Source organism: Pelophylax lessonae (genome assembly GCF_965119305.1).
Source record: "Pelophylax lessonae genome assembly, chromosome: 6".
NCBI classification, from domain to species: Eukaryota; Metazoa; Chordata; class Amphibia; order Anura; family Ranidae; genus Pelophylax; species Pelophylax lessonae.
In genome coordinates this window covers 92,718,945-92,743,690 of record NC_138773.1, presented here as the reverse complement: position 1 = coordinate 92,743,690, position 24,746 = coordinate 92,718,945, and the positions used below count along the sequence as shown (strand labels likewise).

The window sequence follows — 24,746 nt, the reverse complement described above, 5'->3', positions numbered from 1 at the left end:
CTTCCACAGTCCCCAAACCATCTCCTGATAGAACAGAGCTTTGGAGTCACTCTGCACATGCTCAGTTTAGGGTGTATTGCTGAAGAGTTTTTTCTTTTTCTTGGGAGAGTGCATGTGATCAGCACAGGGCCAGTCAGCACTAACCAGAGGGTCAAGGGTCCTGCAGCCTTATAGGACAAATCAGAGCAGAATGAAAACTCTGCCTACAAGCTTTACCCAGACACTGATAGAAGCCACAAAGCTCTATCTGCTGATGAGAAAAATTGTTTGGAAGTTTATATTTACTAAAACTATTGCATTTCTGTGTACTGAGGGAGACCAGATATAGTGAATGCAGGGCCCTGGGTTTATAAACACTTTAATTCTTATTAGAGCTGTGCAAAAAAAGATAAATGCCAAAAAAAAAAATGAAAAATTTAACATAGTAATGTGTTCACTAGATGAACACCTTATACAAGTACAATAATCTGTCTTCATATTTGCTCCTGTAGTCCCCTGTATAGAATGGCTGCCTGGGAAAATGACATATAAGCCAATCAGGCTCCACTGCATTGTCATTCTAAAGCTGGCCATACACTAGTAGAATTACGTTCAAAACCATCCATTTTCAGAACGTTAGGGAGCACAAATTAATGACTGTTTGACCACAGTGAAAAGAAAATTCAAAGGAGCAGGATGAAACTGTACTGAAAATTAACTGTAAATGTCGTTTTTGGGAGGAAGAACAAAAATGTACGTTATATAATGCACATGTTCTAAACAAAAATAAATCAGTTTAAAGAATATGTAAACTCAACATTTCATATTCCCGATATGCGCCTCAAGTGGTTGTATGGGGAAAAAAAACATCCGTGCCACTTATTAGCTGGGTGTTCTCACCTATGATTCCTGGCCAGCTGCCGCTGTTGTCCTCAGAGTAGGTCACAGGCAGGAGGTGCTGCAGATCTGCACACAGAGAGAGGGAGTCTTCTCAAGTTAACAAGCAGGTAATCACCTACTTAGTAATAATAAAAGATTAGGTAGCTCCTGCCCTCCATCCAGATTTGCAGCACCCTGCTGTGAGGATGACAGCGGCAGGCAGTCAGGAACCATAGGAGGTTCACACCTAGATAATAATGCCTCTGTCCTGCCATGTTAAGGTAAATACTGTGCAGGGGAGGCTGCCAGTAAAAAGGAGACTGATGTAAAGGCGGAAAGGGGGGCTATCACTGCAAGGGGCACTGTAATGGGAATGTTAACTGAGAATACTGTGGTACTGTTGGCAAGGGGGACTCTGATGTGACAGGGTGTGTGGACACTGATATGGGGGGCAGACTGACGTTAGTGGGAGTTGTGATGTGGAAGGGGGGCTGAGGACACTCCTCTAATGGGGATTATGATGTGGAAAGGGGACTGAGGATACTCATGTAAATGGGATTATGATGTGGAAGGGGGGCTGAGGATACTCATGTAATGGGGATTATGATGTGGAAGGGGGGGGGGGGCGAGGATACTCATGTAATGGGGATTATGATGTGGAAGGGGGGCTGAGGACACTCATGTAATGGGGATTAAGATGTGGAAGAGGGGCTGAGGACACTCATGTAAAGAGTAGACTGTGATGTAAAGAAATGCGTTATACTGCAAACATGAGATTTTGACCTCTGCAGCAAGAAACTTACTGACTGGAGGTCTGGATTTGCATTCAAGACACCTGCCTTAGACCAAAATGCGCAATTAACCACTGCAGTGCAGGCACTGCCCCACCACAAATGATCATTTTTTTGTTGCCATTCTATTGGTGTATAGCCAGCTTAACACACTGGAGGCTCACACTTTTACTCTGTACAACTCTCCTTCTGGGACAAACTAGCTTTAGAAGATTCTAGATAATTTTCATTGTAAAATCCATGCAAAAGAACAATGCGGTAAACAGAAATAGTTGCTTTATTGGAAATTACACATTCGCGGATGTGTTTCAAACCATTCAGGTCTTAAACACACTAAAGACGTTAATGTAGGATTTCCATCCGTATAAAGTAGACTGGTTACCGCTATCCTGTTGCCTCAGTAAACTGTGGTCAGCACATACATTTAGTTCACCTTCACTTCCTGGGAAGCAGCATTAAAATCAAGTGTCGAAGGATGGCCACTTTCACCAAAAGAATTCTCATAAAAATGGGATTTTTTACTTACCGTAAAGTCCATTTCCTTGAGTCCACCGACAGACGTAGCTGCTGCTTTAAATCATAGACGGTAAATCAGCCCCTTCCACTAGGAGTGACCAAGTAGAGCCAAAGGCTTAGACACGCCCAGGGGGGGGCGGGGTCCCTGGGTTTTTACCCCTGGCCTCACCGTTGCATCTTCAGTTTAGTTGCAAGCAGTGAATAATAACCAAAACCCAACTGTTCAGAGAAAAGAGGGGTGGGAGCTACGTCTTGTCGGTGGACTCAGAGAAATGGATTTTACGGTAAGTAAAAAAAAAAATCACATTCTCTCTTTCGTCCACTGATGGATGTAGCTGCTGTTTTAAATCATAGACGGATAGGACGTCCAAAAGCAGTAACCACTGAGGGGTGGGGAAAGGACAAACTTAAAATAATGCAATTACCACAGCTAACATAGCCAACTATATAACAGAGCCCAACAAGCAACAACTGGGGCTCAATTGTAGCAAAACCATAAAGGAGAAGGAAAAGTAGACTGCTCCTTAAATGGCGGCCTGCAAAACCTTGCGGCCAAAGGACGCACTTTAGGATGCCAACACATCCACTCTTTAAAACTTGGTGAACGTATGTACAGATGACCAAGTGGCCGCCTTGCAAACCTGCATCACTGACGCCTGATGGCGGAAAGCCCAAGAGGCAATCAACACCCGCGTAGAGTGAGCCGTGAGAGGGAAAGGAGGAACCTTGCCCTTAAGAGAATACGCCTTCACCACCGTCCGTCTGATCCTTCGAGAGATGGTCGCCGCAGACGCAGCCTGACCCTTACGGGGTCCATCCGTATTCACAAACAGAGGGTCCGACTTACGAAAGGACTCGGTAGTCTCCAGATACACCCGCATCGCCCAAACCACATCCAAGCAATGCAAGGCAATTTCCTTAGGATGTGAAGGTTTCGGACAGAGTGACGGAAGCACTATGTCTTCGTTCAGATGGAAGTCTGAAACCACCTTAGGAAGAGACGACGGATTAGGCCGTAACACTACCCTATTCCTGTGTATTATCAGATAAGGAGAGCGGCAAGATAGCGCCGCTAGTTTAGAAACCCTGCACGCAGAGGTGATAGCCACCAAAAAGGCAACTTTCTGTGACAAGGCGAGCAAAGAAATGTGTCTTATGTTCTCGAAAGGAGTTTTCTGAAGAACCGATAGAACCAAATTAAGGTCCCAAGGAGGTAACGGAAACCTCCTGGGGGGAGCCAAATGGCGAACCCCCTGAAGAAACATACGAATCAAAGACTGCATAGCCAAAGGGCGTTGGAAGTACACAGCCAAGGCCGAGATCTGACACTTAAGAGTGTCCAACGCCAAACGTTGGTCAACCCCTTTCTGTAGAAAGGTCAGGATCCTGCTGATAGCCAAGGATCTAGGATGCAGCTTCAGCGATTCGCATCAAGCAATGTACGCTTTCCATGTACGATGATAAATCTTCTGGGAAGTAGACTTCCTAGCCTTGAGTAAGGTAGGGATCACAGAATCGGACATACCCCTGTCCTTTAACACCTTGCTCTCAACAGCCAAGCCATTAAAGCCAGCGACTGTAAAGCAGGATGGAATATTGGACCCCGAGATAGAAGATCTTCCTGCAGAGGAAGTGCCCAGGGACCTGCGACCTTTAGCCAAATCACGTCGGCATACCAGGATCTCCTGGGCCAATCGGGAGCCACCAGAATTACCGGAATCCCCTCCAACCAAAGTTTCAGTGGAGCTCCTAAGACCAGGAAGCTAAAACTGAAGATGCAAAGGTGAGGCCAAGGTTAATAACCAAGGGACCCCGCCCCCCTGGGCGTGTCAAAGCCTTTGGCTCTACCTGGTCACTCCTAGTGGGAGGGGCTTATTACCCATCCATCTATTTAAAGCAGCAGCTACGTCCGTCGGTGGACGAAAGAGAAAAGTATTTTTCTTGTACCAATTACTTGTAAACCTCAGATATGAAGTATGAACAAAGCACACTTCTATACAGTGTACTCGCCTTTATCCAAAGCACTGAGTGTTATTTCTCTCTGCCTCATTCCTCTTATCTGTAGGAGTCACTTCTGACAGTTTTTACGGACACGGATGAAAAAAAAAAAAAGTGACAGGGTGGAGAGCTTCAGCACACAGCCTGTGGCTGATAACCTTATGTCTGCCTTGTTCTCTGTGTACTGTGTGAAGGGGGTGTGTTCCTTCCCTCCAATCAGGGCTCAGAGCTGTCCCCAATGAGATCTGACTGAGACTTCAGATCCACACCCCCTGCTGCTAGGGCTGAGAAAAAAAACCCTCTCATCTGTGTGTTTTTAGAACCATCTCCAGAAGAAATGGCTGCAGGTAGACAGGTACAACTTTTGTAGACGGTTTAATTTCATCTCTGTGTATCATCTGGGGCTGAGCACTTCCCTGTGTATATATATATATATATATATATATATATATATATATATATATATATATATATATATGTACAGCGCACAAAATAAAAAATTCCCTACAAAATAAAAATTCCCTACCAAAATTGGATTTATAGGGGTAGGGAATTGGCGCTGCCCAATGGGGTAGGATATAGTAAAAAAGAGGAATTGGTCTGGAGCCATCTGTAGACCACCTCCATCCCGAAACAATCATAGAAAAAGAAAATTGGCCCATGGGACTTTATATGAGGTGGGTACATGTGACTGGAAATAACAAAAAATATGTAATTGAAAAAATATAGTCTTTATTGGAAAAAATGACATCAAAGTAGTGCGCGTGAAGCGCTGGGATAACAGACTTCATTGGAAATCATTGAAAACATGTGTAACATAAAATACCATACATAAAATTTACAATATTCATGAGAATGCAAAACATCTAAATCTCAAGGATAAAGACATGGTAAATAATTTTCACATAGCGTATAAATGTCGTATAAATGTCATGCATTTAATCTGACGCGTTTCGCGAGTCACTGCTCGCTTCTTCAAGAGAGAATGCATTGGAAAAATGATAAATCTGAAAAAACGAAAAAAAGAATTAAAAAATGGAAGTATAGCTCATGATGGTATTAAGAGAGGATTTTGTAAGTCATGGGGAACTCATTGGAGTGCCCACTACTCACATTTCAAAGGCTGGAATCAAGGAGTGGAACTCTGTGCGGTAGCAATGGTGTAGGTCTGGCCCGGGAGCTGAAGGGTCCCATCGGACGACAATGCAGTGGAGTGGCCCATGGGAGGTAAGTGACCAAAGTATAGAGTAAAAGCCATAAGCCTTCCATGTCTGTCATAAAATTGGAATTTATAGAATAAAGTATGTAGGTAAATATGTATAGTATATGATACAATGTAGTATAAAGTCTATCATGTATATTAAACAATAAATAAATATCCAAATGCCATGCACAGTGCAGGAAGGACTGATATGATTGGTATAATAAAGTATTAAACAATGTGGAAATGAGTAATGGCTGAGAGAAAGGTGAGTAGGTAGAAAGTGGGAGTGAAAAGAGTGTGACAGTGAGTGAAGGAAAGTGTGGAAGATGAAAGTGGTGCAAAAAGAAGGAAGAAGGCAAGGCTGGCGTCCAGCAATATAACAACCATGGTGATAGTAAAGTGAGGATATAGAATGGTGTGTGGCAGATGCCGGGAACCCACAAAATGAGGGATGGGAAGGAGTGGTGCAAATGGGAAAAAGGTGCTTTTATGTTACACATGTTTTCAATGATTTCCAATGAAGTCTGTTATCCCAGCGCTTCACGCGCACTACTTTGATGTCATTTTTTCCAATAAAGACTATATTTTTTCAATTACATATTTTTTGTTATTTCCAGTCACATGTACCCACCTCATATAAAGTCCCATGGGCCAATTTTCTTTTTCTAGGATATAGTAAAGACGCACTTTAGTGGGGATCACAGATTAAGTTATTGCATATATATATATTAATATATATATATATATATATATATATATATATATATATATATATATATATATATATATATATATATATATATATATATATATATATATATATATGGGAATTGGGAAGGGGATCTCAGGAGTGCTATCCTATCCTATATCCTAATATCCAAACATTTGCTGGATCTGTTAGGGAATCCTCACACCCTTCAAGTATTTCTGTGTCTTATTGGGGAGATCTTTTCTATTCCCATAACAATGCTAACAATGTCAGCAAGGTGAATGTACAATGAGGTGGGTCCTCAGCAAAGAGGCAGTTACATGGAGTTTTGAGGGGAATATGAATTGGGAATGTTGATGCTGAGCAGGTGGCATTCATGCACAGAAAAGCTCCTAGGAGTCCTTCAGACTAGAGTGAGAACAATAAATCAGAGCCAAATTATTAGAATTATTATTATTAGTAGTAGAATTATAAAAAAGGAGGTTTACTTAAAATCCACAAAGAAAGCCAACATATTTCAGGAGCCTAAAGTGCCCCTTTCATTAGGGCTTCCAATGTCAGCAGCTGTTTAATGCAGCACTGTTGCCACTGCAGTCGGAGAATTTCCAGTGGGAACAATAACACAAACATATCACTCACAGGCTTAGACATGTCACGCAACTTTAGCAGTGTAAATACACATAGCTGGTTATTTGTCCTGGCGTAGGAAAGACAGGGTGCAGCAATGGTGGTGTTAAAATGAAAAAAGAAATTCTAGAACCCTCTTAGGTGCATGTTTCTTGCTCATCCCCGTTGATCATAATTCCATATGCAGTGAAACCTGTTCATACAGAAGACTATCAGAAAACAGCACAATCTGAAATGGATAGCGAAAAAGCTAAAAAAAAAAAAAGCCTGCAAACTTGATTAATTTGCATGGGCATGTTTAATGAACAGTCTGTTAAAACTGAACACATTTCTTGCATACATCATGTAAAATTTCTGCACATGCTAATCAAATGTTATTATATATAAACACACCACACCAATTCAAACATGCTTAGCCGATGTTGGGAACTAAACATAACATGAATCTAATGCATAAGCAGAGACTGGCAGGAAATCTAATGCTCCAGGCCAGCAACAGAAGTAGAGACAAGGAGCATCAGCATTTCTCATGAAATACTGCAGCATAAATTATTTTATATTTAATGTACATGTGCCAGAGTTATTGTCACAAAAGATATACAACATTACAAAGCCCAAATCTTTGCATCCTAGCAATGAATTAAAAAATCTCATCTTTCAAAAACTTGTACAGACATTCCATTGTTCCAGATACAGGGAAGGCATGTACACCAATCCTACCAGAGACTGGAAAGCTACCCTGGTATGGGCACCATTTTTGAAAGTGCAGCATCTAAAATTTTCAATTCAGGTACCTGATGACAGGCAGCCTCAATATAAACACAAAGCCTGCAATGGTGTTTGTATGACACCATGCTGAGCAGCCTGCAGTGGCCTCAGGTACCTTTGAAGGCCACACAAAGTTCCTAGTTAGTTTTAGGTCCAGTTAACCCCAGAAGGTATGTAATGCGGTGCAGGAATCCTGTGCTTTGTACACATTTCCTGCACTGTGTTCAAAAGTACTGGGTGTGCGATCTTCTCCAGGTTTTAATATAATACTAGACACCCCAAAACGCAGATCGCAAACGCAGTGCGTTTGCCTGCAGCAAATCACATGTTTCATAGTAGTGGGTTCTTGAAAAGTAGTGCATACTTTATATGCCATGTCAACACATTCAAATGAATGGGCTAAAAAAAAAAAAAAAAAAAAAGTCACACAGGAATCAGGCAGAAACACCGACTGTGCTTATGTGCGATTCAGGCGTGAAAACAGCCCTCGCGCAGAAACCGTTAAGTCCTCCCTGGCTACCTATGCGTGTTAGTGCAGGCAAAGTAATTTCATTATCTCCTGACAAGTGCATATAACAGGTCCCTCAGCTTGTATTAACCCCCAAAGCACAGAATATGGCTGCAGGGGTAGAGGGGATTGTATTGATCGCACCGATTTTAAATTAAAATTACTGTCCCTTGTCTTACTTTTCTTTTTTCAATGCTTTTTCTAAACTGAAAGTGGGATTACTTAGCTACTCTTAAAACTACCCCTCTAACACAAATGCTAACTAAGCAGTTTTAAAAAAAAAGTGTACATACTGTACTTGACGAGTTTCAGTCTGCTACGGTCCAGTCACGTGATCTCATGTGCCGCTGCAGGGGAGAGGAGGGAGTGTCGACAATGGAAGAGCTATTAATGTCTATGGGCGACGTCACCACACTAGACTTTATTAGCCGTTATAGAGGTGCACTTTCCTCTTCCCTTAAGCAGCTGGTGGCTAACAGGGGAGAACATGTGACTGGACTGGCGCAGCCTGAAAAAAGGCAGTATATTCATCTTTTATACACAGATTAGTAAGAACAGGGGTTAGGAGAGGAGAGTTGACAATTTTACCTCCTTCCGCCCGCGCTATAGCCGAAAGACGCTTACAGCGCGGGCTCCAATTTCCGGGAGGCCATCTTTATACGGCCTCCCAGTGACAGGCTCCCCGCGCGCTCCCGCGAGCACGCATCGGGGAAAATCTGTGTCGGCCGTGTCCCTAGGACACAGCCAATCACAGCGGCCCTTTACCACATGATCGGACCATGCAATGAGAGATGATCTCATATGTAAACATATGAGATCATCTCTCATCGCCAGCTCTCTTCCTCACACAGAGACTGCAGTCTGAGGAAGAGGAGAGCCAATCAGCGGTAAGCTGACACAGAGGAATGTAATCAGGGCACTGATCACCAGTGCCCTGATTACACAAGAGGAGAAAAAAAAATGCCATAACTGCCCACAGTGCCCGCCATCAGTGCCCACAATCAGTGCCCATAGTGCTGCCAGTCAGTGCCTGCTCATCTAGGCACTGATGGGCACTGACTAGCAGTACTATGGGCACTGAGTGTGGGCACTGATGGTGCTGCCCATCCGTGCTCATCAGTGCCGCCCATCAGTGCCACCCGTCAGTGTCCATCAGTGCAACCCATCAGTGTCCATCAGTGCCGCCTCTCAGTGCCACGTCAGTGCCCAGCAGTGCCACCTCCCAGTGCCCAGCAGTGCCACGTCAGTGCCCAGCAGTGCCACCTCCCAGTGCCCAGCAGTGCCACCTCCCAGTGCCCAGCAGTGCGGCATATTAGTACCTCCTCATCAGTGCCAGCCCATCAGTGCAGCCCATCAGCGCCCATCAGTGCAGCCCATCAGTGCAGCCCATCAGCGCACATCAGTGGAGAAAAATGTATTTATTTTCAAAATTTACTCACAGAAGATAAGAAAAACTTTTTTTTTTTCAAAATTTTCTGTCTTTTTTTTGTAAGAAATAAAAAAAAAAACAGAGGTTATTAAATACCCCCAAAAGAAAGCTCTATTTGTGTGAAACAAATGATAAAAAAATTCATATGGGTACAGTGTAGCATGACCGCGCAATTGTCATTCAAAGCGTGACAGCGCTGAAAGCTGAAAATTGGCCTGGGCAGGAAGGGGGTAAAAGTGCACAGTAGGCAAGTGGTTAAGAGTAGTTCGGTAAAGCCTGAACTCCCCTTTAAGCTTTAACAGTAGATGCCGTCTGACACATTCAAATTTTCTCATTTGATTAACCAATTGTTCAGTTGGTGAATCTTTTTTCCTTAAGGCACTTGTAAGGATGTTTCCTGGGTTCTCTCCCAGAAGGCTGTAAATAGGCAAATCTTTCTCTCTGTAAATGCAAATCAAGCAGGGAGACCCAGACACAACAGAGAAGTTCATCTGACAGCTGCAAAGATGCAAAAATCAAGAAGGCTTTACATATTTAAACAAGTATTTCCCAATACAACAAACATAGCAATTGCATATGTAAACTTTTTAACTGCTTCACTATTGTAAAGTTTATTACATGCTACAGTAGAAGTCCCTAGATGTGATGGAACCACATTTATTGGTCGGTTGACCCGTTACTACTGTGCACTGTAGTGATGTTGGGATAGGCGGGAACTGCAGTACGCTATGAGGAACACAGACTTCAGACACACGCATGTCAAAGTTTGACATGCAGGCAGGAGCACAAACCAAATGCAGGGTGTCTGTTCTGATCAGTGCACCAGCACCTCCCCATGTGTCAAATTTTGACACATGACTGACTATACAGCTGCTGAATCTGCATCCACTTCTATAGGCTGTCTGTGCAAAGCTCCGAGATGAATGCACACACCGCAAAAACAAAGTTCACCTAAAATAGTAAAAAAAAAAAAAAGGTCACCTAAAAAAATATAAACCGGCAAACTTTTCAGCAAGGAAATTGCAGCCACATATAAATATCTACACTTATACTGTGTGCACAATTTTACCTATGGAGGATGGAGGTCAGCCGCCTTCATTCCAGCTCCTGTGTTCTATTCACAGACGTTGTAGTACGGCTTCTATGAATGGAGGAGCAGAGCAGAAAGGCAGGCACAGTCAGGTTCTCTTGATGACAGCTTCTTAGCGGTATTAAACCCTGTCACACTGGAAGACTATGGACAGCAGGGGGTGGGGAGATTACTACTTAAAGTTTAACTCTAATCAGAAACGTAGGTCCTGCTAGATCACTTCAGGCTGGCCCCTTTTGCAGATATAGTAAACCAACGACCGCAACCAATGTAAACCGGGGAGACTCACGAATGCCAGTTCCCCTACCGGTTTTGTCAGAGAGTGACGTCTTTAGAGGAACGCCACCTCCACCTGGGACACAAAGGACTCCAGGACCGCCATCAGTGCATCGATGGATGGTTGGGACCCGGAGGGCCCCACAGCCTCAGAGAGGGGATCAGGTGGGAAGCTGTGATCCAAAGACTCCACGAGTCACCAGGGGGACACCACAAAGTGTAAAACACTGCAAAGGGACAACTCTTACCACGCTGGCAACACCACCGGGTCGCAAGGCACAAAGCGCCAGGCGATCCTAAGCAGAAAGGGAGAGAACCCCACCGGACTCAGCAGAAACAGGCACCTGCAGCCACCAGGATAGTTTGCACCAGAAACTATTGCAGGATAGTTTGTGAAAAGATCCAGGAGTCAGCACCAGGGGATGAGAAGGGATGAGAAGGGGCTCCCACCGCCAAAATCGCCACCCACAGGGCTCCACTGTCATGGCCCCTGTTTTTTTCACTGGCAAACCACTACAAAATGGCTGTCAGACTACATAAACATGGCCGCCGTGCATAGACACATACAGACTACAGCAAAATGGCGGCACACCAAGGCTCCCAGGGACCCAGAATGGATCCCTAGGTCTCAAGGACAGGCCCAGGCAAGGGCACCCATCAGGTACAACCCCCCCCCCCCCCGTACAGCTGATCATCTGGTCGCCGGCGGAGCACCACGGCCCCCATCGCCAGCATAGCATCCTGCCCCAATCCCAGGAGGTGGACCAAACCACTCACACAGCCCCAGCATAAGTGGAGGGGGGGGGTAGGGCTGGTGGTCAGATGAAGAGGGGTGCCTGACGGGAACATGGGTGCCTGACGGGAAGGAGGGGAACCCGGGGGTCAGACTGTCCCAAGGAGGGGCCCACATCCACCCAAAAACCCTTCAGAGGGAGGACAGCTACTCACAATACCAGGAACCAGGTGGTCACCGCACTAGACAGAATCTTCTCTCCATCTAAATGGGGGACTGACTCGAGCTGAGATCCAATCGTATGCGACTTCGCCAGGCGTTTAACTCGCAGGCCTGCACTCGTCCTGTGGGGCTATGTCGCGGCCGACCTAGCGCGGAGCTGAGGTCTGCAAACACTGGCCAGACTGGGTGGATCTAGGTTATCCAGTCCGGCAGTTGATTGCAGGTCTCACAGGAAAAAACAGAAGAAAAATTTATTTCTGAAAAGAAATTGCCAGGACCAGAGATCCCAGCAAGGAACTAGGTCCTTACTCTTGACTAGACATAAAAAAAATTGAGTAAATTGTGTGATGTGGACATCTAGGTATCTGCCGATCCCGATACCGATCCGGAAGTATTATTTTGTTATAACCTCGCAAAACAGTACTTCCGGATCGGGCTCGGCAATTTCACAAAGCAAAAGATCGGGATTGGGACCAAAAAAGTTGGATCGGTGCATCCCTACTGTTCAGTGCTCTTTGTAGTTGGTCAACATATACTGAGAAGATAAAGGGGGATGTAAAGCTTCAATTTTTTCCCTTTGATGGCACATAAGTCGAGCTGTGTGTGTCTATAGAGACACAGCGTAGCTCAGGCCCATCCCCTAGACTTCCTCACTGGATCTGACTGACTGCCGAGTCTTCTGTATGAAAAGAGGGGGAGAACATCTGCTGCAGATGGCACGGCACTGGCTCAGAATCAGGGCAGCAAATACATTATTGGGGGAAAGCTTACAGTCAAAGGTCCCTCACAAGCATACATGCATATACTAGGGCCAATTTAGAAAGCAGTTAATAAACCTACCAGCAGGTCTTTGGAGTGTGGGAGGAAACCAAAGTACCCAGATGAAACCAGGGTGAATAAAAATCAATGATTTAAAAAAAAATTTTTTTTTTATGTAAATCATTTTTTTTTTCTACTTCAAAAGCATTTTATTAAAGAAAATTTGATAAAATAAAAATAAATGAATCTATCTAAAGTTTTCTAAAATACACATTAGCAATTTATTCAGCAAGAAATGGAGCTTAGTTATGTATTATGAGGCTGTATATTCTGCAAACTCCTTTGACTGTACATCTCCTATGGATCACAGGATCCTGTGACCCGTTTTCAGCAGAGTGCGGGCTGAAATCCACTCTCTGCTGACGTCACAGAAGTCAGTCCAGGCACCGCGTTATTGCGACAATGGAAGTCGGGATCCGCTGAGAGCCTAAGCCAGCTGCTCCAGCCTCTCCACGGCCCAACGCTCCAGTGAGCGAGGAGGGGGCAGAGCAAAGACTGTCAGTCACAGGGCTGTCAGAAAACGAGGGATCGGTGGTGTTCGATTGCTCAGTTCTCAGTGTAGAGGCGCCGGGGGACAGATGCTGCATCCACCTAGGTAAGTATAAATCAAAAAAAAGAAAAAAAAAAAAAAAGAAACCCATACATCTCTTAATGAATCCAAGCTCTGCAAGCTAAGATAATATTCACTGCATTGATGCAGTCACACAATTTCACAGTAACCATGAGATAAAACAAAGTTCAGGAACATTCCTTTATCCCATTATTTTGCAAATCTATGTACACTACAAACTGTATGATTGAATTGATTCGGATATCGCTGTTTTACTAACCTGACAGCTTAATATTCTCATAACTACCAGCAAGAATAAGTCCTTACATTTAAAGAGCACCAGTCATTTCAGATTCATCATGGCAGCCCCTGTTAGGCATCCACTCACCTGCTGCCACCATGTCCCTCACCTTGTTGTGTCATTTCCGCATCACCAGCCGTCTCATTAAAGTGAATGGGACTGTCAGTGAGCCAACAAGCGGGTCAGAGGAGCCGCTTCAGGACAGAGATAAGAGTTGCTTTTATAAAAAAAAAAAAAGAAGAAGGATTTGAATCGAGTTGATTTAAAGCAAGCTTTTTTCCTAGCAATTTAAATCATGATTTAAATCCACTTGGTTTAAATCCAATCCACCCTAGAGGAAACCCCAGCAGCGCACAGGGAAAACATGGAAACTCCAAGCAGGTAGTGCCTGGGTTGGGATTTGAATTGAGAACCCTGGTGCTGCCAGGCAGAAGTACTAATCACTTAGCCACTGTGCTACCAATTTTTGTATAAAAACATTAAAAAAAAAAAACAAAATAAAAATGTAATACAAGTGTTGACACTAATCCCTCAAAATCTAATTGATAACATTAAAAAGGGGCAGAGCTTATTCTGACACTAGTTCACTTAAAGGATTGAAGCAAATTGTCAGCCAGTTGCTTACTTCATAGCTACTGAGAAAGAGCAAGAGAAATTGCCATAGCCACCAGAAAAGTATCGCTCTGGCAGCAGAATCCATGCAAAGTAGCTTACTAAGCCAACAGCTTTTACACCTAAAGGGTCATTTACAACCAGCACTTAAGCTTTCAGCCATTTACAAAAGAGAGGTGTTATAAAGACAGCTGAGACTGGCTTTCCAAAGCAATGTTTGAACACTTATTGGTGACAAAACGCATATGACATTTGGTGATATGGTCACCTTAAATGCTGCTCGGCCTGTAAAAGAACATATACACCAATCAGACATAACATTACAACTGAAAGGTAAAGTGAATAAAATTGGAAGGTAAAAATGCGACGATACTTCCGCTTTAAGATCGCAAAATGTAAAGACTCACATTCAGCAGTCCCATTTAGGAGGTGCACGGAATAAAAAAAAAGAAAATGCGGCCGAAAACCGTAAATAACACTTTTTTTAAATAAAGAATAAATATTTTTTTTAATATAATTGTATTTGGCTTTTTAATTAATATAATACATTTAAATGAATATGAATTTTGTGGACCATTATTGTCACCTTTGAGGCAAAAAAAAAGCATTACTTAAGGTTCTATGTATGTCTTCACTGCACCAAAAATGCACCTCCCCGCTGAAATGCATTGAAAACGCAACAAGAATACATCAATAATGCACCGGTTACGTTTTTGCTACTGTTTTTGAGTCGAAAAACACAATTTTCTGCAATATGTTGTGGCCACAAAAATTTCAGTACATCTCTAGTCCCGATCGGTTTTTGGATGAACAGTAGGGTGCAATGGATAAACACCTAATGGGGAGTTACAGTCTACCAGCAATTTAGCTAGTTTAACGTACATTAAAATATTGATCAAGATAAATAATGCATGTGGACTTTTTCTCAAGCAGAGCCATTAAATTGAGTGCAAGCAATAGGCATTTTCATAATGTATTCTGTTCCCAAACTAGCCATTAGGGGATGGGCTCCTGCCTCTTGTTATACATTACATAAGACTGAAACACGGGCCTTTATACTCTACTCATTCCTGCACTACATCTTGGAGGCGTCCTATATCAGATAAAGTAAAATGAAGGTACTTATTTTTCCAATATATCACATTACAAAGAATTCAAGAAAACTGCTTAAGTTGCAAAACAAAGTCTCACTGCGTTATTTGGGCCTGGTCAGTGTCACTGCAATGGTAGTTATCTGTAATCCCACTTAGCACTGCTATTTTAAGGCTTGCATTCATGATTGTTTGATAATGTGTGAGACAGCAAAGCCTTGCCTAGCTGTACACTATTCCAAGCATCTAAAAAAAACTGATTGAAAGAAATGCCCAACATCGTTCAAAGGAACTCCACAAAAAAAAGGTACAGATTGGATGAAACACCAAACAAGGGTGTAAGATCTTCACATTCATTTGCATCCCTATTCCCTACAGCAACAAAAATGTATTGCTCAAAACCAGACTTTCCAATGTATTTCTTCTACAGTTTGGGCAATTAAAGTGTGAATTCATTTGTCAGCTTCAGGTGGAGATGACCTTTGAAGTACAAGTAAGGCCTGGTTCACACTAGTGCAATCTTAGAAGAATTGCATGACAATCACATGGTTTTCAATGATGCCCATTATAATCAATGCAGCACAGCATGACGTGACCGTGGAAAAGGGTCCTGTACTACTTTTGGAGCAATTCCAGCACGATTTTGACCTACGAATTTAATAGAAGCACAAAAAAAAACGCATCTATGTTTTGCTGGATTTTTAATGCAATTTCAATGGATTTTGGAGTTGAAGTAAACTTCAATCTCTGACTTTTAAATAGCATAAACACAATTTAACCCCTGGGATATTTATCTGGTCAGTTAGGGCTCTTTCACACGGTCCGCCTCCGCAGGCGGATCCGTGTTGCTCAGCGGGGATCGATCCGCGATCCCCGCTGAGCCGGGCGGATGACAGCTCCGTCTCCGCTTGCAGAGCGGAGAGGGAGGTGTCTCAGCCCCCGCTGCCCTCTATGGGGGATCGGAGGAGAGCGGACCGCTTGTCCGCTCTCATCAGATCCGCTCCGCTCCGATTACTGAACGGATGGAAAAATAGGGTTTCCATCCGTCCAGATTTCAGCACAGGATCGGATGCGGATGGCAGCGGGTGTCAGCGGAGGTGTCTCCGCTGACACCCGCTGCCCCATAGAGCTGCATGGAGGATCCGATCAGATCCGCCTAAAAAACTGACAGGCGGATCTGATCGGACCGCCCGTGTGAAAGAGCCCTTAGGTAGTAGAGGGTGTTAATCAGTTTCAGCTGTTTTTGTGTTGATTAAGCAATAAGAGCCCTAGGTGGACCACAATGACCCTACCTCCAAAACAGGAATGGTTTTACAGGTGGAGGCCACTGACATTTTCCCTACTTCTCTTTCTGACTGTCAGGCATGCATTTAAGCACCATACAAACTACTAAATACCATTGAGTTTCTGTAACAAAATTTCAGCAAAATGGACTAGCCTGCTGCATCATGTTTTCACTTTGATTTTAATGGGGTCTTTGAATTTAGCCCTCTGTAGGTTGATCATTTTAATTTCCATGAAACATTGTGGCATCTTTTCGTTCCTAACACTTAAGAGTCGGTTCACACTGGGGCGACACGATTCCTTACTACTTCGGGAGGCGACTTGTCAGTCTCGTGCACCACGACTTCGGAGCGACTTGCAGGGACTTCACATAATGGAAGTCTATGCAAGTCGCTCCGAGGTCGCCCCGAAATAGTACAGGACCCTTTTTCTAAGTCGGAGCGACTTGTGTCTCTCCTATTAGAACCGGTCAATGGACTGAGAGGGAGCGCGACTTGTCAGGCTGACAAGTCACGCTAATGTGAACCGACTCTTATCCAGTCCATATAAACACACACACACACACATTCAAAAGTTTGGGGTCACCTAGACAATTTCATGTTTTCCATGAAAACACACACTTTTATTCATCAAAGGAGGAGTTGCAAAATGAATAGAAAATATAGTAAAGGCATTGGCGAGGTTAGAAATAATGATTTGTATTTGAAATAATAATTTTGTCCTTCAAACTTTGCTTTCATCAAATAATTCTCCATTTGCAGCAATTACAGCCTTGCAGATCATTGGCATTCTGTCAGATTTTTTGAGGTAATATAAAGAAATTTCCCCCCAGGCTTCCTGAAGCACCTCCCACAAGATGGATTGGCTTGATGGGCACTTCTTACGTTCCATACGGTCAAGCTGCTCCCACAACAGTTCAGTAGGGTTGAGATCTGGTGACTGCTCTGGCCACTCCATTGCAGACAGAATACCAGCTGACTGCTTCTTCCCTAAATAGTTCTTCCATAGTTTGGAGGTGTGCTTTGGGTCATTGTCCTGTTGTAGGGGGAAATTGGCTCCAATCAAGCGCTGTCCACAGGGTATGGCATGGCGTTGTAAAATGGAGTGATAGCCTTCCTTATTCAAAATCCCTTTTACCTTGTACAAATCTCCCACATTACCAGCACCAAAGCAGCCCCAGACCATCACATTACCTCCACCATGCTTGACAGATGGTGTCAGGCACTCCTCCAGCATCTGTTCATTTGTTCTGCATCTCACAAATGTTCTTCTGTGTGATCCAAACACCTCAAACTTAGATTTGTCTGTCCATAACACTTTTTTCCAATCTTCCTCTGTCCAATGTCTGTGTTCTTTTGCCCAACTTAATCTTTTCCTTTTATCGGCCAGTCTCAGATATGGCTTTTTCTTTGTCACTTGCCTAGAAGGCCAGCATCCCGGAGTCGCCTCTTCACTGTAAACATTGAGACTGGGGTTTTGCGGGTACCATTTAATGCAGCTGCCAGTTGAGGACCTGTGAGGCGTCTATCTCTCAAACTAGAGACTCCAATGTACTTTTCCTTTTGTGTAGTTGTTCCCCGGGGCCTCCCACTTCTCTTTCTATTCTGGTTAGAGCCCATTTGTGCTGTTCTCTGAAGGGAGTAGTACACACCGTTGTAGGAAATATTCAGTGTCTTGGCAATTTCTCGCAAGAAATAGCCTCTATTTCTCAGAACAAGAATAGACTTGAGTTTCAGAAGAAAGTTGTCTTTTTCTGGCCATTTTGAGAGTATAACCGAACCCACAAATGTTGATGCTCCAGATACTCAACTAGCTCAAAGGAAGGCCAGTTTTATAGCCAATTAGCACAACAGTTTTCAGCTGCGCTAACATAATTGCACAAGGGTTTTGTAATCATCAATTAGCTAACACAATGTACCATTAGAACACAGGAGTGATGGTTGCTGAAAATGGGCCTCTGTACACTTATGTAGATATTCCATTAAAAATCAGCTATATACATATATACATACACACACATAGATTTACTAAAGACAAATATACTGTACACAGCAAGTGCAATTGGGCTAGATCTGAGGGGCAAGCTCTGAAATAAGGGAAAGCGCTGATGATTTCCATCATCCAATCTTGTGCAAGAAAAAAATGTTTTTTTTTTTCTTGCTTGTTCCCCTCAGATCTAGAGCAACTGCACTTGCAGTGCACAGGCTATTTGCCTTTAGTAAATCAACCCCACAGCCTTGTATTGAGATACTCATGGCAGGATCATGGTCGCAAGTACAGCTATGATCCTGGTACCATGTTTCTCAGCCAGAAATTCTCTTTTAAATGAAAGTGATCTAAGCAGGATCACTTTTATGGGAGGAAAAAGGCCTAGCCCGTCCAGAAACATAACACGTTTGGCATCTTTTTTCTCAGCGTAACATCTTTTATAGTTTGCCCAAAAATTAGGTATTGTATTGTGCTCACTGCAATTAAAGTGAATTGTTTCCTGAAATGTTGTGTTTAATAAAACCGCAGAGCAAATATTGTGAGAGATAATAAATTGCAACACCCACCATTTTATTCTCCAGGAAAAAACAGGTAGGTGTTGGCGCTCCAGGTATATAAGCAGAACGGAACAAAATTAAAAACATATAAATAAAAGACCATTAGTCCATAAATAAATGAGTTCCAGGTGGGCTGATGAAAGATTTGCAGCAAAGGGCAAGGCTCTTCAATAGAGTGAAGTCAACTCTGTAAATTGGGGTAAAAGAGAACACAAGAAGAGCGCCTCTAAGTGCAGTCGTTTTAATGGATAAAAGGTGAACAATAGCACACTCACATTGGTAAAAGATGAAGCTCATTAAATAGGGCAGGGCACACTGGTGGACATAGAGCGGTGTGGCCGGGATCCAAGACTGCAGAGCCGAGATGACAGCGGGAGACAGGGAGGGTGCCAGCACTTGATGTCTTCCGGGTAGGCTTCGTCTGGAAGCAGCTTGAGCCACAGCGTCAGTGGCACGTGACGTCACTGCAGGGCGGAAGGGGAACACAGAGCGTTTCAGAGCATGCGCACTCCTTTTTCAAGTGTATGGGGCGATGAGGGAACCAAGTTAATATAGTCTAATAGGTGGGCGTGTGAGCAGATGTTAAAGAGGGCAACAGGTGGACAGGAACAAGACCTTAAAGTGGCAATCACTGGTCATCATAGCACAAAAAAGAACAAGAGCAACAGCAGTGACATGCAATATAAACTAATACAGCACTGCACCAATGGGTGGAAGATTATTGGATGCTGAACGTATGGAGAAGTGTAGACTATATACCACACTGTATAACAAATATACAAATGCCAGTACATATATATCACACTACAAGGTTGGACAGAAAATAAAGGAGTAGAAGACAGAATGATGATGATAGTGGTTAAACGCTCACTCAGGGATGTTAGCTCATGCACATGACGAGTGATATGGGGGGGGGGGGGGGGGGATAAAATAGTATTGAAATCATCTGTGCCCTTATAACATCTGCTCACACACCTATCAGACTATATTAACTTGGCTCCCTCATTGCCCTGTACACTTGAAAAAAGGAGCGCATGGTTTGAAACGTGCTGTGTTCCTCTTCCGCCCTTCAGACGCTGCGGCTAAAGCGGGTTCCAGACTAAGCCTACCCAGAAGACATCGAATGCCGGCACCCTCCCTGTCTCCCGCTGTCATCTTGGCTCTGCAGTCTTGGCTCCTGGCCACACTGCGCTATGTCCACCACCAGGCCCTGCCCTATTCGTTGAACTTCATCTTTTACCAATGTGAGTGTGCTATTGTTGACCTTTTATCCATTAAAACGACTGCACTTAGAGGCGCACTTCTTGTGTTCTCTTTTACCCCATTTTATTCTCCAGGGCCTCTGCTTAAAAAAAAATATATATAATTTTTGATGGTTCCAAGTAATTTTCTAGTCAAAAAAAAAAAAAAAAAAAATGCTGATTTTTACATGTATGAGAGAAATATCAAAATTGGCCTGGCTTTGAAGCAGTTCAGGTTACAACAGTTATGCTCATCATTGGCCAAAACAAAAAAAGGCAGAGGCATGAAAATCGCATCAAAACGCAACAAGTCGCACTACATAATAGATAGAGTGGTGAAATTTTGTTGACAGAACAAGAATGGAGAGGATACTTATCCATGATAACCAAGAGGGAATTTATTCACTTCCTGTTGAGTCTACAGGACAAGAAGTAAAAGGAAATTTGAGACACAGAGGGTGAAAAAAAATGACAGCAGGATTTAATCCTTCCTTACTCTAAGGCCCCGTTCACAATGCACTGGCATTAAGGCCTTATTCACACTTGCTCAAAATACTGACTCTTAACGAACGCACCTATATTGCTAATGGAAGTTGTTAGTTAAGTTTGACGCGCATTAAAAACTCACCTGGGAATCCTATTGTTTTATTTTTTGTTACTGCTGTGAATAAGGCCAATTGTATAGCAAAAGTGTTTATGGAGTGTTACCATCGACTTGAATGGAAGGATCTGAGATTCCTTCAACGTCTTTCAAACATTACATGACGCTTCATTTTTGAAGTGAAGCAACCTGAAGTGACGCTAACGCTTCGTGTTTTGATAATGTGAACACAAAAAGAAGAATGATGTTACTAGAGCTGCACGATTCTGGATAAAATGAGAATCACTATTTTTTTTGCTTAGAATAAAGATCACGATTTTCACGATTCTCTGCGCAACATCTTTTACATTATACAAAATAAAAATGGGCTAACTTTACGGTTTCGTTTTTTTTTAATTAATTAAAGTGTATTTTTTCCCAAAAAACTGCGTTTGAAAGACTTTGGCGCAAATGCAGTGTGACAAAAGATTGCAACAATCGCCATTTTATTCTCTAGAGCAGGGGTCTTCAAACTATGGCCCTCCAGTTGTTCAGGAACTACAAATCCTATCATGCCTAGTCATGGCTGAGAAAGTCAGACTTTTACAATGCCTCATGGGATGTGTAGTTCCACAACAGCTGGAGGGCCATAGTTTGAGGATACCTGCTCTAGAGTCTCTGCTAAACAGAATAAATTTAAAAAAAAAAGTGTATAATATTTGGAGGTTCGGAGTAATTTTCTAGCAAACAATACTGATTTTAACTTGTAAGCAACAAGTATCAGAAAAAGGCTTAGACTTTAAGGCCCCGTTCACATAGGGGCGACGCTACTTCGCACCGCGACCTCCGAGGTCGCGGTGCGAGCAGCGCGCCACGACCTCGGAGCGGCCGCCACGGACTTCATAACATTGAAGTCTATGGCGGTCGCCTCCTGATCGCCCCAAAGAAGCTCCGGACCCTTTTTCTAAGTCGGAGCGGGAGCGACTTGTTTCGCTCCTATTAGAACGGGTCCGCAGCTTCCCTATGGGAGGCGACCTACGGCGACCTGTGAGGCGACCAGGTCGCCTCAGTGTGAACCGGGACTTCGAGGTTACACTGCCCTCACAGAGGGAAGTTCATTCCTTTGATTGAAAAAAGGAAATGATACATTGTAAAACATTGCGTTTATAGTTATCTAGCAGCCTTAACAATGTTGATAAACATTTCCCAGAGGCTCTTTATTTATTTTTTTCTTTTGACAGCGGTGAATGAATGAGCAGAGAACGGCTCTCCAAGAATCGAGGACATGCCGTTTAAAGATCGTGAGGAAGAGTGAATCGAGATCGTGATTTTTTTTAACGATTAATCATGCAGCTCCAGATGTTACTATCCCACTACCCTATCAAATCAGTGCGTTTGCATTCACTGAGAAAAATTCAAGGTGTCCTCTGAATGTAACCCAGAAACCTGGGTAAGCAGGCTACTCTACATTTATGCTCTGCATCCACAGGGATTGGCCAAGTATGGAATATGTATAGTTTACATTGGTCCAAAGTAGCAAATAAAAATAAAAAAAACACCTGGATTTATTTTAAAAACTTACTAACACAGGACAATCTTGCCAGACTTTTGGAAAAAAAATCATTTTTTATTCAAAGAATGCAAAAAAATATAGTCTAAGAGTGTAACTGCATACAAAAAGTTATTGAACCATCACAAACACTATGGGCACATGTATATTTAAAGAACACAATGCAATGTGAATGGATGTTGTGAAAGGTTTTCCAGCTCATTCAATGACAGATGTCAGGAGAGATTCATTTGGCTCCTGGACTACCAGGTGACTTTAGAAGTCAGCTAAAAACACATTGAGGTTAAGCTGGTATAATCTCGTATTACATGTCTGTAGACAACTGATCGGAATAATTGCCCAATGTAAATAAAGGTATACAGTTCCCACAGATCCTCAGGAAAGCCCAATTAGTCATGTGATGTGCGGGACCAAACCTACTGACACATCACAAAAAGTGGAATACAAAGTCACATGCAGAGAGCAAGAAACCTGAAAGAGAGGAGACTAACTTTTAACCAAGATGTTCAAAAGAGACCTGGATATCCAGGACAGCCGGTATTATGACAGGAGAATGGTGCCCACTGTCCTCCATGCAGTCCCACTCTTACATCAGCACCAGATCCTGATACCCTATTACAGCATCATGAAATCAAATGACATCCCAATTTATATACCCAAAACTGATATTTTTCCCCTTCTGTATTGAGTCAACAGTTTTTTTTTTTTTAAAGGCAACATTCAAAAACTTTAGAACTAAAAAAAAAAAGTCCAGTCACATCGTAGATGAAGAGTAGGAGCCCAAATCTCACTTTCTGCTAGGTCTTCAAGACGTCAAGAGCCCGAGCCCTGACGGGCAACACTTCCCGGTCACTTGAGAAAAGCACACAAGCGGCTCTGCCACAGTAGTGACTCCCCAATCCACTCGAGCAAGGGCCATGTAAAGCCAGCCATACATACTCCACAGTGTCCCCTGTGCCCCCCACCCCTCTTCTCCTCAGCGTTCCCTGTGCCCCCCACCCCTCTTCTCCTCAGCGTCCCCCGTGCCCCCCACCCCTCTTCTCCTCATGGTCCCCCGTGCCCCCACCCCTCTTCTCCTCAGCGTCCCCCGTGCCCCCCACCCCTCTTCTCCTCAGCATCCCCCGTGCCCCCCACCACTCTTATCCTCAGCGTCCCCCACACCCTCATTTCCTCAGTGTCCCCTGTTCCTCCACCCTTTTCTCCTCAGCGTCCCCTGTTCCCCCCTCTCTTCTCCTCAGCGTCCCCCCCTCTCTCTTCTCCTCAGTGTCCCCTGTTCCCCCCTCTCTTCTCCTCAGCGTCCCCCATTCCCCCCCTCTCTTCTCCTCAGCGTCCCCCCTCTCTCTTCTCCTCAGCGTCCCCTGTTCCCCCCTCTCTCTTCTCCTCAGCGTCCCCTGTTCCCCACTCTCTCTTCTCCTCAGCGTCCCCTGTTCCCCCCTCTCTCTTCTCCTCAGCGTCCCCTGTTCCCCCCTCTCTCTTCTCCTCAGTGTCCCCTGTTCCCCCCTCTCTTCTCCTCAGCGTCCCCCATTCCCCCCCTCTCTTATCCTCAGCGTCCCCCCTCTCTCTTCTCCTCAGCGTCCCCTGTTCCCCCCTCTCTCTTCTCAGTGTCCCCTGTTCCCCCCTCTCTCTTCTTCTCAGTGTCCCCTGTTCCCCCCTCTCTCTTCTCCTCAGTGTCCCCTGTTCCCCCCTCTCTCTTCTCAGTGTCCCCTGTTCCCCCCCTCTCTCTTCTCCTCGGTGTCCCTTGTCACCAGTCACTGCAGTATATACTATCCTCCCCAGTGCACACCACGTCGTGTTCCCTCCCCTCTCCCTTACCTTGTCAGAGTCCAGGTCCGGGTCCGCCTGGCACAGCCGGTACAGGAAGGATTTGGGGTCTCTGCACAGAGTCTGTCGGGTTGTCAGGAAGCACGTCCCCCCCACATTCAGCCGGACCCACTTGGACACCCCACCTCTCTCCCCCGGAGCCGCACACCTCCGGCACCCCACCGCCGCCCCGGAGCCATTCAGCTCACAGCTCTCCTCCGCCATGTCCGTCACTCCCCAGCCACTGACAACCCCGGAAGTGTCCGCTCTTCAATAGTCTCCTCCTTCTGCGGGCTGGGAGTCTTCCTGGCCACTCACCGGAAGTTCCCGATCCGGGGGACTTTGCTCAGTAGCGCACCTTGCGGAAGTAAACAAAGGAAGGCGCCTGATAGTGATTCCTATAGATGGAACCATGCTTGCCCGCCTGGATATGAGGGGACCTCTCATTGGTTCTTGCACAGAACGCTCACATCACAGCTGTAGAAATAAATGTGGATTTATTTTACAATGTAGCCGGTGTCTGCTTCTTGATTTACTGCACTGTCCATTAATAAAGACAAAATGAAACACAATACATCTATGGTGCCAGTTTATAAAAAGAATGCACGTTGAGGCCTAATGCA

The 24,746-nt window shown here is 44.1% G+C and overlaps 1 protein-coding gene across 2 annotated transcripts in view; it reads right to left on the bottom strand.

The window, feature by feature from the left end:
• LOC309558243 (BTB/POZ domain-containing protein KCTD5-like) overlaps positions 1-24,397 on the bottom strand; it is a 123,661-nt gene extending 99,264 nt beyond the window's left edge. The window contains exon 1 of one of the 2 annotated variants that reach the window (XM_082261282.1): positions 24,136-24,397. In XM_082261282.1, coding sequence (XP_082117408.1) covers positions 24,136-24,348 — 213 coding nt within the window. In that variant the 5' untranslated portion in view covers positions 24,349-24,397. The remainder of the gene's footprint in view (positions 1-24,135) is intronic. The other variant, XM_082261283.1, reaches the window with a different exon arrangement.
• Between the last annotated feature and the right edge of the window lie 349 nt (positions 24,398-24,746).